At 27.1% G+C, this 12061-nt stretch overlaps 2 protein-coding genes and 1 non-coding gene across 3 annotated transcripts; 2 read left to right on the plus strand and 1 right to left on the minus strand.

Moving 5' to 3' along the window:
• The first annotated feature begins 1911 nt into the window (after nt 1-1911).
• Nucleotides 1912-8563, plus strand: LOC135928539 (GATA zinc finger domain-containing protein 14-like). The gene is made up of 4 exons (XM_065464995.1): nt 1912-2049; nt 6504-6620; nt 6682-7567; nt 8136-8563. Exons 1-4 carry the CDS (start codon nt 1912-1914, stop codon nt 8561-8563), a joined length of 1569 nt encoding a protein of 522 aa, XP_065321067.1.
• Nucleotides 4688-4786, plus strand: LOC135929220 (small nucleolar RNA U3). Its single transcript, XR_010572527.1, has one exon. It is a non-coding gene; the product is annotated as a small nucleolar RNA U3 (small nucleolar RNA).
• On the minus strand, nt 6042-9707 carry LOC135927813 (L-aminoadipate-semialdehyde dehydrogenase-phosphopantetheinyl transferase-like). Its single transcript, XM_065464007.1, has one exon. The coding sequence runs from the start codon at nt 9671-9673 to the stop codon at nt 8702-8704; it is 972 nt and encodes a 323-aa protein (XP_065320079.1). The 5' UTR covers nt 9674-9707; the 3' UTR covers nt 6042-8701.
• Between the last annotated feature and the right edge of the window lie 2354 nt (nt 9708-12061).

The following is a 12061-nucleotide window of genomic DNA, read 5'->3' on the forward strand; positions in this document are numbered from 1 at the left end:
AAAATTTTATATATATATATTTCTTACAAAATTTTATTTATTCATAACAATCATTTTCTATGTCGTAGGTCATATTCTCGCTTTTGAATTTTCGAATTTTGAACTTGAACTTGTTCACTTCTTCCCCCTCTAAAAATTTTTTCAGTATTATCTATTGATGCTCTCTTTTTTATTTGATCCAAATGTCTCCTGATAATATGATGTCCATTGTCTATTCTGTACGTCAAGTTTCCTTCTTTTTGTATCACCTTCATTTGTCCCAAATATTTTCTTTAAACGTTTTATACCAAATTTTTTCTCCAACATCTATGTCTCTATTGTCCGATATTTTCCTCTTAAATATATTTTCTTTTTCTTCCATTGGTTTGATTAAATCCCGTTTAGTCCTCATTGTTCTTGAAAACATCAATTTGCTAGGTATCATCTTTGTTGTATCATTAGGCGTGTTTCTATAATTGAACAAAAATTTTTCCAACGCAATATCCAATATCCACATCTAAAATAGTGATTTGTAGGTTTTGTTTTAAAAAATAGAATTCTTTTGGTTCTGCTGTAAGGGATCTTGTCTTATCCCCTATATTTTTTAAGAACTTTAAAGTTCCGCTTGGCATATGTCCAAGGGAAGAGATAACGATCGGTGTAAAAATCTAATTTGTGAATTTGAAATATTTCATTGTTTTTTTTTCTCAGCTATATCAACCGGATTAGAATTTAAATTTTTTGGGAAAGAAGATACGCATGTGAAGTCCCAAATTAAGGATTTCCCTAAAGACCAAGGCACGGAAGTTAAGCCATCTGGTCTTTAGCCATCATCTTATGATAAATTTATAGGCTCCAGGATGTTTGGTATTCGAGCCCTGGTAAGAGAGCGGCTAATAGCTAAATTAATTGCTGCAAGCCTTGCATGCCTGCCTTGACTATAAATACAATTTTGACCATGTCTCCCTTTGGAGTCAACTAATATTTTACATTTGATGCATGTATGTAGTTGAACAATGTTACATCCAAGTCGATGGCCTATGACAACTCTTAATTGTTCATCTGATAAGAGGTTACCTAGGTTACGACTTGGTAATGCTTCCAACCATTCATAACCACTAGTACAGTTAGCATTCTGTAATAGTTGAATATACTCCAAAGGGGGGTTTGATGAGATTATTTAAAAAAAATTTTAATTAAAGGTTCGAAAATAGATTGGTGTGTTATTGTGGGTAAGACAGCTTCAGGTGGAGCTAAAGATACCCAGGCTGTCAAGGCTGAGTTTAAAAGGTTATCTTTAGTAGAGATAAAAGAAGATATCATGGCGTTATTCATCAAACGCGATGCCAAAAATGAGGAAAGAGATATAAGATTTAAAGGATATAAATCTAAACCACCCATTTTCGAGGGTAATTGTGAAAAACCCCAATTAAAATCTTCCAATTTAATATTTAAAATATTTTCTAATAAACTTCTAAAAAATTCATGAAGACGATTAATAATTTCATTATTTGAAAAAAAGGAAGAAGATCTAAAAATATGTAAAATCTTTGGTAAAAATAAATATTTTTTTAAAAGAAAAAAGCTCTGGTGTGAAGGAATTTCGTTTAAAATAGTTTTAAGTCCTAATAAGTCTTCGAAAAATTTTTCCACGAACCCCTCACAGTTGGAAAAACTGCTTAAAGGTGAACTTAGACGATTAATTTCACTTTTTTTAATAATTTTAAACCCTTGGACTTTAAGAGTATTTGAATTTAAAAAGCATATTTCAGATTTAGCTTTATTTAGAGTAAGGCCTATGTTTAGAGAATTCTTCTCTGTATATTCTAACGCTGCAAGAATATTTTTAGAAGGTCCGTAAATGGTACCATCATCTAGATACCATATGTTTAAATCTAAATTAAAAAAGGATTTTAGACAATGAACTAGGTTATGTATACCGAAACTAAAGATCAGAGGGCCCAAAGGGTCTCCTTGTTGAATACCTTCGTCAGATGGAATAGTATATTCCCCGAATTTGAGAGGGGTTCTACAGCCATAAGACTGTTCAATAAATCTTGCATAAACAGGGTATTTTTCATAAAAAATGTTCAAAAATGCTTTTAAGGATAAAAAATTAAAAGCATTTTTAAAATCAAGCTTTATTAAAAATAATTTATACAAGTTTTTAATTCTTATCAACCACCATTCCTACATTTTTATTTTAAAATCTCGTTGTTAATTTTCTATGAATGTTAATCAAATTAATATTCAATTATATTTTATAATTTATTTTAAGAATATTATGCCAATAAGATTGATAATATTGTCTTTTAAAATGGTTCTTAGGGATGACGGTACACTGGCTACCACCCAGACACTCATGAGAGGGTTTAAGCCTCTAGCTTGTAAAAGGCTAAAAAAACACACATTTGATTATCTAGCAAAAATAATTTTTGAAATTTTTACCACATATAGGATACAAAATAAAGTGACCAAATGCATTACCGACAATGCTAGAAATTATATAAAAGCTTTTAAGTAAAAAAATTATAATATATTTATATTTATTTGAAAATTTATTAGAGTATATGAACAAAGAGAGGAATAGGATGCTGAAATAGTTCCTCTGCCATTATATTAGTTCTATTTGAAAATCAAAATACTAATGATAGTATTGTAGACTTACCTAAACATCATTCCTGTTCAGCACGCACTTTAAATCTCATTGCAAGTGTTGACATTGAAAAGGCAGGTAACGATGTCCATTTTACAACCATTTCAAAAATTACATTTTCTAAGTGTAAGCTATTGTGAAATTAACATGGGCAATCTTCAAACTGTGCAGCCATTTTTAAGGAAAACGTGGAAAGATATCTGATTAAACCGGTTATAACAAGATTAAACTCTTCTTATAACTCAAATTAATAGTCTTGTTAAGGAGAATTGTCAAAAATTTGACGAATCTTGCAATAAATCTGAATTACAGAGATATCAGATATTGAAAAGTCTCAGTTAGTGTTAATTAAGAAATATGATATATATATATATATATAATTTTACGATTGCTATGGCTATTTTATTTTTAGAGAGCGAAGGAAAAATGAATTTGGGATATCTAACTCCCACGATAACTATTATAATATTAAAACTTAAAAAATGGCTTTAAATAATTTCAAGTTTTGTAAACCACCTATTAATTCAATCCTGGAAGGCATAGATAAAAGATATATAGTTCAAATATTGCTTACAATTTATATTTTGATTATTTTTTTATTTTCAAAATAGATTAAAACACATCTATAAAGATAAATATATAATATCCAGAATAATTCACCCGCTATTTAAATTGGATTGGCCCTGAATAAAATTAGTCATCAAAGGAAGAATGCAAGAACTTATTTCCAGTTTGAGAAAAGGACTTGATAAAGAAAATTACTTTATCACACATACCAGAAGATTTTCTGTTAAAGATTAATATGATGAGGAAATGAATGAAGGTTCCTTGTGAAGATGATCTATTAAGCTTTTTTCAAAATAATATAATTCTTTATATATTTATAATAAATTCCCCGAACTAAAATTTTTATTTATTAAATATTATACAACTCTCCCATCCTCTCCGCCTATTGAATGTGTGTTTAGCATGGCGAAAGCTGTTGAGCATTAAGCGCTTTTGTTTGTCTGATCACAATTTTGAAAGTCAATTGTTGCTAAAAATAAATAAAAAATTGTTATAAAAAGATGTAATATATTATTTTTGTACAATTTTATCTATAATTATAATATATATATATACATGAAATTTTATATTTATAGTTTTATTTATATTATATATAGTAGGAAAAAAATAAATATTTTTTTTTGTATATAATATTTAATTTATTAAGTAACGAGTAACCCGTAACTTTTTTGAATAGTCCGTAGCGCTTGTTCTGTTTTTAAAAAGGTAACGAGTAACGATAACGAGTTCCTTTTTTCATACGTAAAACGAGTAACTGTAACGCGTTTCATTTTTGTACAGCATTACTAAAACATAATTATAAATTATAAGCGGATCTTATGGATCAAGACATTGAGTCAAAGCTCTTTTACCTTCAATAGATAATACCTCATATCTAATAATAATATAAAAAATATGTTCCAAAACACCTAATATATCTTGGAGTAAATGTGTACACTGTGATAAAATCTACAGTTTCCGGCTACAAATATATAATATTTCTAAATTCTATTTTTAATATTTTTTAGCCAACCTTAAAAATCATATTTAAAAAAAATATCACACCCGGAATTAATTTACCAAACTAAAGAAATAATGCCCAAACATTTATTGGGTATAAGAAAACTACAACCAGGGAATTACAAACATTTAAATAAACTCATACTCAAATATATTATTAAAAATAATTTACCTTTCAACCAATTTGACTCTAAAAAAAATAATATAAAATTTTTTTTATAATAAAATATAAAATACATTAAATGCCTATAGATGGCGTTAAATATTTTGTCTATTATTTTTGTAGACTTTATTATTAAATATTTATATTAATCCTCTTGATTTTTAATTTTAAAGGTAGCACTAGCTATTTAACATAGTTTAAAAAATGCGGAAGTTTATAAAGCATATACTTGATATTTAAAATCTTTTCTTACATCACAAAAGACCATAATTGAGAATAAAAAGATTTGCCATATATAATCCGAATTGGTAAATGTAAAGATTAAGATCATACTTCAACAGGATCATTTCTGTAGTGTGATACGTGCGAAATATCGCCTAAATGTAAAGTCGACACGCAGTCACGATGATGACCATCGTGGCGTTTTTTCCTTAGCGCGAAATTTGCGTAAGCACTTTTTCCCTCTACCTCTCTCTGTTCGGTCTGTGCGAGAGGATACGGAAATTGTGTTTATTTTGAAGAGCGTTCCTCCTTTTGGAGCGGTCCAGGAGTATTCCCTCCTAACCTTGTAATGGGAATATTTCTTACTAAGACCGCTTCATGTATTATGGGGAGGAGGGAAGAAATTCGCGATCTGAGTGGCTCATTCTTATTTCAAATTAAATAAGATCTTACAAAGATTTTATTGAAGATTTGACTAAGATTTTTGATCTCTAATAATTAGCAATAAAAACAGGACCGTTATTTTAATTTTTTAAATATACCTGGGTCAAAAACGAATATCATTAAAAAAAATCGTTTGCTTAAATTATTTATTCTATCTTCAGAGATATTGGACTATAAAAAAAGTAATTATTCCTTTCTATTTGTTATTTCCTTAACAATTTCTTTTGATTCTTACCTAACCAATTTTTGCACTCCTGGTAGAAGAAATTCTGAGAGATGCTCAATTTATCCAAAGATTATATCGTTACAATAATTAATTCGTCTGCTTTTTAGTTATGATTATTTATATCGTCTGTTATTGTTACAAAGTTAGATATAGCGAGAAATATTTTAATAAATTTTTTACAATTATGGAAGATTTTCAAGATATAATACATCGTGCAAACATAGAAAATAGCAAGTTGTTGAGTAATGTTTCTGCCAAAAGGAATAGAATCGAGGCAATGAAAACAAAACTAAGAGAGGAAAATTTAAAAATTGACGAAATTAAAGTAGGTATGACACTCTAATTTAATAAAGAATATTTATCCTTAGATGTCTATAGACTATTCACAGAATGTGATTGCCAAAACTGAAGAATTAATAAAAGAATATAAAAATCAACTAGATCACCTTAAACTATCGATTAATACCTTGAGGGATCAATCTCATCTTAAAAGCAAATTAGAGGAATGCATTAATTACAGTAATGGAATTGATATTTTTTATTACTGAAATATATTTGATATCAATATATGCCTTTAATAATGTCTAAAAAATACACAATGTAATAAATTATAATTATCTTTAGATATCAAAAAGAATAACGAATATTTATGTATAATTAAGAAATATAAAACGATATTTGATAAATTTGATTGTGAAAAGAATATAAAGAAATCAATATCAAGGTACAATATATTTTTTTATATAAATATACTATTTAATCATTATATGATAATAGTTCTGACAATTCTACAATATTAGAGCATTATACCCCAAATATTGGAAAAAGTTTTATAATTCGTTTTGTTTATCTGTAAATTCATATTTGTTTAGCTAAAAAATTTAGAAAATATGAAATTATAATAAAATTCGCCGAATATTATGTAGCAAAGAATGGATTGAGAAACGACCCCGCACATAGCACAATAGCTGATAATAAGGTGGCCTATTTTATTTAAAGCGTTTGGCGTTACCCTTTAATTATTAAAAAAATCATATTTCTTTCTAATTTATATTATAATAAATATTTCTATTTTTAATAATTTTGATTCAAATGATTCCAAATTGTTGAAAAATATTTTTTTTAAATTGAATTTTGATAAAATTAAAAAATTAATTGAATATTTATTTATTTTTTACCTAGCAAACAACATATGATTTATTTTTTTAAATTTTTTTAACCCAATTAAAATTTTCAAATTAATGAAGATTATAAAGACAAATAATAAAACAGTCGACGCTGGTAAAAATGATTATGGGGAAAAGGCGAACAAATGTATAGATGATATTGGATTAATTAAAGAAGCCATTTTTACAGATAATGAGGTCTCATTTTATTAACTAATTTATTATTACAATATAACATTCATATTCTAATATTTTGTAGAATTTGTATAATAATGATATTAATCACGGTATGAGTGAAAAAAAAAATTCCCAATCGAAAAATGATTGCCAAAAGGTCAACAAATATTTGTCGAATTTTAACGCGGATTTCGAGAAAATCATGTCATTTGACCATAATATTTGTTTAAACGATCCCTTTAATACCTACAAAACGAATGATAATACAGCTGATAGGCATGGACATGATAGATACTTGTTACATAATGGAGCCGTTTCACTTGGTGATAAAGAAAATTCGCTTTCATCGAGTAACGTATCCGTGTGCTCTTTAAATTCTGGTAGCAAAGACTTAACAGCGATTAATTTGAAAGGAGTGAAAAAAGGCATTGCCACTGCCATAGTGGCACCTCAGCCAAGTCAGAGCCAATCAGAATCACATAAAGGAGAATCAAATTGTAGCATTTACGATAATATTACTCAAATCAACGAACGCAATTTTCAAGTGGTAAGCGAAGGTGAAAGAAATATAGGTGATAATGAACGTGTTGATACCCATAAAGATGTAATGACAAATAAATTGACTTTAGAATCGAAATTTTTAATAGGATTTAATAATAATCTGGACAAAACTCCGAAGAATTTCCCGTATAAAGATGTAATAACAAATAACTCCGAGGATAATAGTGCCCGTGAAATGACACCAATAAACAATGATTTAAATCCAGGGCAAGAACTATATACAGAAGAAAACAGAGTGTTGATATCAACTCATACATTGACAGGGTGTGATGATAGATATGGATTGTATGATAACAAAATGGCAAGGCCTGAATTTATGAAGAACAATTTGAATCTAATCTCTAGTGTAGATGAAAACAAATTTTTGGGAGAAAAAAATCTATTAAACATAAATTTTGAAGCTGAAAGTGAGAACTTATCCTTATATTTTCTCAAATATTTAATAATTATTTTTTTTCCCTCTATAATGGTGTCAAGAATCAACATTGTCTCAAAAATCCAAAATTAGTGTGTTTGATAGGTAAATATTTTTAATCTTAAATTAGAGCTATTTATTTCATAAAGTGAAAAACATGCTGAGAACAAAAAGAAATTTTTTGATTCTCAATCCTCATATAACAGCTGTTTTAAATCACGTTTTATGTTTGAGAATGATGATGCAACTGACCAGGTAATCTATAATCCAGGTGTAGAGGTAGAAAGCGAAAAAACGTTTAAACTAAAAACAAGACAAGATTTTTGTAAGTCAAAATGAGGCATTTTTTGTTAATGTCAATTTTTATCTAAATGAAAAATTTGTGATTTAACAATGATTCCAAAACTAAAAAATACATTTTTGTCATATATTAATTATTATTTTAAAACTTAAAACTCAGGAGTAAAAATATAAATATAAAATTTCACATAAATAAGGAAGGGTGTAGGGTAAATAAAAAAATATAAATTCAATGTTAATTTAATATATTTTTTTATTAGTTAATGAAAAATTAGCAAATGATAATCATGAAAATGATCAAATCAATGATAATACCATCAACATTATAAAAACGTTACAAAATGAGAGGATCAATCTTAATTACCATCCTAACAATATTTCAGATGTGCATTTTAACATTGCGGGGAAAATGGAAATAAATGAATCTTCCTTGGATAAAAATGAAGGGAATGATGTGTTTTCAAATTTGTTCAATAAAAATACTGAGGACAAAAAGAATGTTAGAAATTTTGATATTGATAATATTATGGCAGGAGAAATTAAATCAAAGGACAAAGATGATATAATCAAAAGTGATTTTAATTTTATGATTACAGAATCTGGAAATAATTCAGTATGTGGAATATTTGGCAATAACTTTAATCAAGAATCACCATCAGAAGAAAATAGATTCAACTTCCAATTCTAGATAAAAATTATAAAATTAATTGCACCTTATGTTTGTAATTTTCATATAAATCATAATTTCCTTTAGAGATGTCTTGTTTTTATTATTTCCTATCTGAAAAATGTAATATATACTCAAAAAAATAAATTATATTCAGAATCATAATTTTTGCATAATGGAATCTGCAAAATTTACATCAATATCGTGATTATATATCAGCTGTTCAGTCAATTGTTTAATATCTTCAAATGTTAAATAAGTAAAATCCATTGGTTCCTTTTCTATTAAATCAAAAATATCATTTTTGCAATCATTATCCACATGTTTTGAAAATGCTATAGCAATAATATGTAAATCTAATTTTTGACATTGAAATCTCCAATCATTATCTACAACATTATTTAGAGCTAATTTGGGCCCTGATTTTAAATAATTGTCTCCTGAGATTAAATCATAATTTATGTTTGAAAATTCAATAGATCTTAATAATTTTGATGATATACCATTTCCTTTAGCCTTTACAAAACTTTCCTTGAGGCACCAATTGCATAAAAACCTTTCTATCTTTGTTGAATCTTTAGCTGCACTTTTTATATATTTCCATTCATTATCAGTAAATACATTTCTCATCGTGTTAAAAAAATTTTTGATATCTTTTTTAATTACAATATTTGAATTATCTTTTTTTTCATTAAGAGGATCATTAACAACAAAATTATCGATTGACATAATATCAATGCCAACATTATAAATGGGGGAACTTGCTAGAACACTATAACTTCCTTGATGAGATATGTTGAATGAATAATTATGCAATGCAGTCATATATAAATTGTTAATATCACCGGTTCCAGGCTTATCAAGTTTAATATCAAGAATAGGCTTCCCATGGTTTGAGCGTGTAAATTCAATATTTATGTCATCCGTTTTGGTTTTTATGAACTGTTTGAGTCTACATAACATAAGATGAAGCAGTAAACGTCCAGACAAAGCTGCTTTCACATCCCGTATATATTGGAATTTAAGAATTCTGGTTTTCTCCTCAGAAGATAGACATTTGGATGCAAAACATAGATCGTTGGGGTTTAAATGCCATTCTTTAAAATTAAAGGCCCACCTGTAAGAGTCCATTTAAATTGCGATGCCGCACCCATAAAAACATTTATGTTTTTTTTAGTTGATTAATAAAAATTTTGTTTACGAGGTTAATATTATTTATTAATAATAATTTTAGCTTAAATTCCATTCATGATATTAATTTAAGAATTATTTATTTAATTTTAGCTTAAATTCCATTCAGTAATTTAAGAATTATTTATTTTAATAAAGAAAAATTGATCTTAAAAACAAAATTTGAAATGGATCAGCAGTTAAATCGTGTCAGATTGGATACTACTATGAATCTTATTATTATCCATAATATTTTAAGGAGAAAAAACTTTAAGTAGCTGTACTCACTATTAGATTTTATTGGATAGTTTAGTACACTTCTTTTAAGCCCTGGCTATATTAAATTTATTTGCTTCAGTAATCTACAATAACCATTATATTATTAAATTATACATTTTTATTTAACTGATGTTTATAATGACATTCATGAGAAAAGAATTTAATTTTTTCAATGATAGTTAACGAACATTGGGAAATTCGCTAAGAATTTATTTTCTGGCCCATCACCCTTTTCATTAACCTAATAAATGGCGTATAATATATATAGACATTTGATCTGACATTTGCGAAGGCTTTAGTTAGTAGAATAAAGAGAATTCGTATCATTTTTTTAAAAAAATTAAGTTATTACCCTCGAAAGGAAAGTCAAAAAATATAACACGAGAGGTAACGTAGGTGATTTGGCATACCCACCCAATTTGTATTGCATATATTTTAGTAAGTTTGACAAACTTAAAACTAAATTTGACCATATATTGATATTCTCACATAACCATAAAATCAGGTGCATCACTGGCCTTTATAATTCCAAGTCAACTAAAAAAGTTTATATCCCTCTGGGATTTTTAAAAATATATTATACTTTTTAGATAAAAATTTGCAAACCCTGAACTAGTTCAAAATTTTATATTTTATCATTTGTTATGTTGTTATATACAAATACAAGCATATATTGAAAGTTAAACAACGCAAGACAATTGGTAAGCTAAAGATAATATTTTTAATACAAAATATATCTATTTATTACAATATTTGATACATAATTTATAATATCAAAGGGCATTTAATATTTGTGATTTCGAATGAAAAATTTTGCAAGTAAAATATTACAAAAGTTTTAAAAAAATATCCATTTTTTCCCTACGATGTCTATTATAGTATTAAATATTTGTGATTGCGGATATAAAAAAATTTTCAACTAAAGAATTACAAAAGTGATAAAAAATGTTTATATTTATTCCTACACTGACTTAATAAATAAGGGTTTTTAAAATATTTTATTCTAAGGCATAAAATAAAATTGGATGCTTTAAAATATTATAGAATTTCAATGCTAAAATCTGTCTATTTTAGAATTTTTTCAGAAATCTGAGTATTATTACAATTGAAAGTTTCAGAGAATATAAGTTTACCAACTATTCTGAGACCGAAATTATTTGAGGTCCTCAAATTGAACAGTTATTTTTTTTGCTCTTTTGGATTTACTGCTTAAGTAATTTATTTTGCAGATATTGAAAGGATGGACTGTAAATTATTTCCCATCTGGGAACTAGTGTTGTCAAATGGCTCGATTTGAGCCGATTTTTAAAAACAGTCAACTTAATGCTTTAGCGAAAAAAATATTGCCTAAGCCTTGAGATTTTACTAGTAGATGTCTAACACTTTGTGCAATTTATGAGCAAAATCTTCAGGCATAATATTTTTCTGGTAAAAATAGGTTAGCCGTTTTTAAAAATCGGCTTAAATTAAACCGTTTAACAATACTATTCGAAACGTAAAAGGCAAGTGAATCTGCACTCTAGCGGCTGAGACATCAAATACGATGTAGAAATAAACTGTCTGAGAGACTAATATAATTAGATAATGACATATAGTTCATATATTTTTGTACCAAGAAAAAAATTTATGATGGAGCATTATTGAAGTTTTATGTAAAAATTATTCATTTTTATTCTCACTATGTATACACCTCTATATATTTAATAGGTTTGAAAAACATTCCTTAATTATTTTTATTTCCCCCAAATATTATGAGCAAAAATCTTAAAAAAATATATAAAAAATTTTGGTGGCCAAAGTCTTCTGCTTCAATTTTATTCAGTTGTGTTTCAACATTATGACTTTTTTTTATATCTTCAAGTTTCCCAATCTATCCACGATAATACTTTTGCAATAATGTATTCTATAATGCATTCGCTGTAATAATCGCGATATAGCATGCACGGTATTATTTTCGCATTGCATTTGCGATATTAATTTCTCGTTAATACATTCGTTCTAATGCATTTGTGCTAAAAATATACTATAATGTATTCGCGATAATGCATTCGTGGTAGTAAACTCGCTCTA

The sequence above is a fragment of the Gordionus sp. m RMFG-2023 genome, chromosome 4, assembly GCF_954871325.1.
Source record: "Gordionus sp. m RMFG-2023 chromosome 4, tfGorSpeb1-WG-v2, whole genome shotgun sequence".
Taxonomy (NCBI): domain Eukaryota; kingdom Metazoa; phylum Nematomorpha; class Gordioida; order Chordodea; family Parachordodidae; genus Gordionus; species Gordionus sp. m RMFG-2023.

Excerpts from the sequence above, each read along its gene's own strand:
- LOC135928539 (XM_065464995.1), top strand. The coding sequence starts at position 1,912 with ATGTATACCGAAACTAAAGATCAGAGGGCCCAAAGGGTCTCCTTGTTG. Across the intron at positions 2,050-6,503 it reads ATAAATCTTGCATAAACAGG|ATTATAAAGACAAATAATAA; the intron begins GTATTTTTCATA and ends AAATTAATGAAG. Across the intron at positions 6,621-6,681 it reads CCATTTTTACAGATAATGAG|AATTTGTATAATAATGATAT; the intron begins GTCTCATTTTAT and ends AATATTTTGTAG.
- LOC135927813 (XM_065464007.1), bottom strand. The coding sequence starts at position 9,673 with ATGGACTCTTACAGGTGGGCCTTTAATTTTAAAGAATGGCATTTAAAC.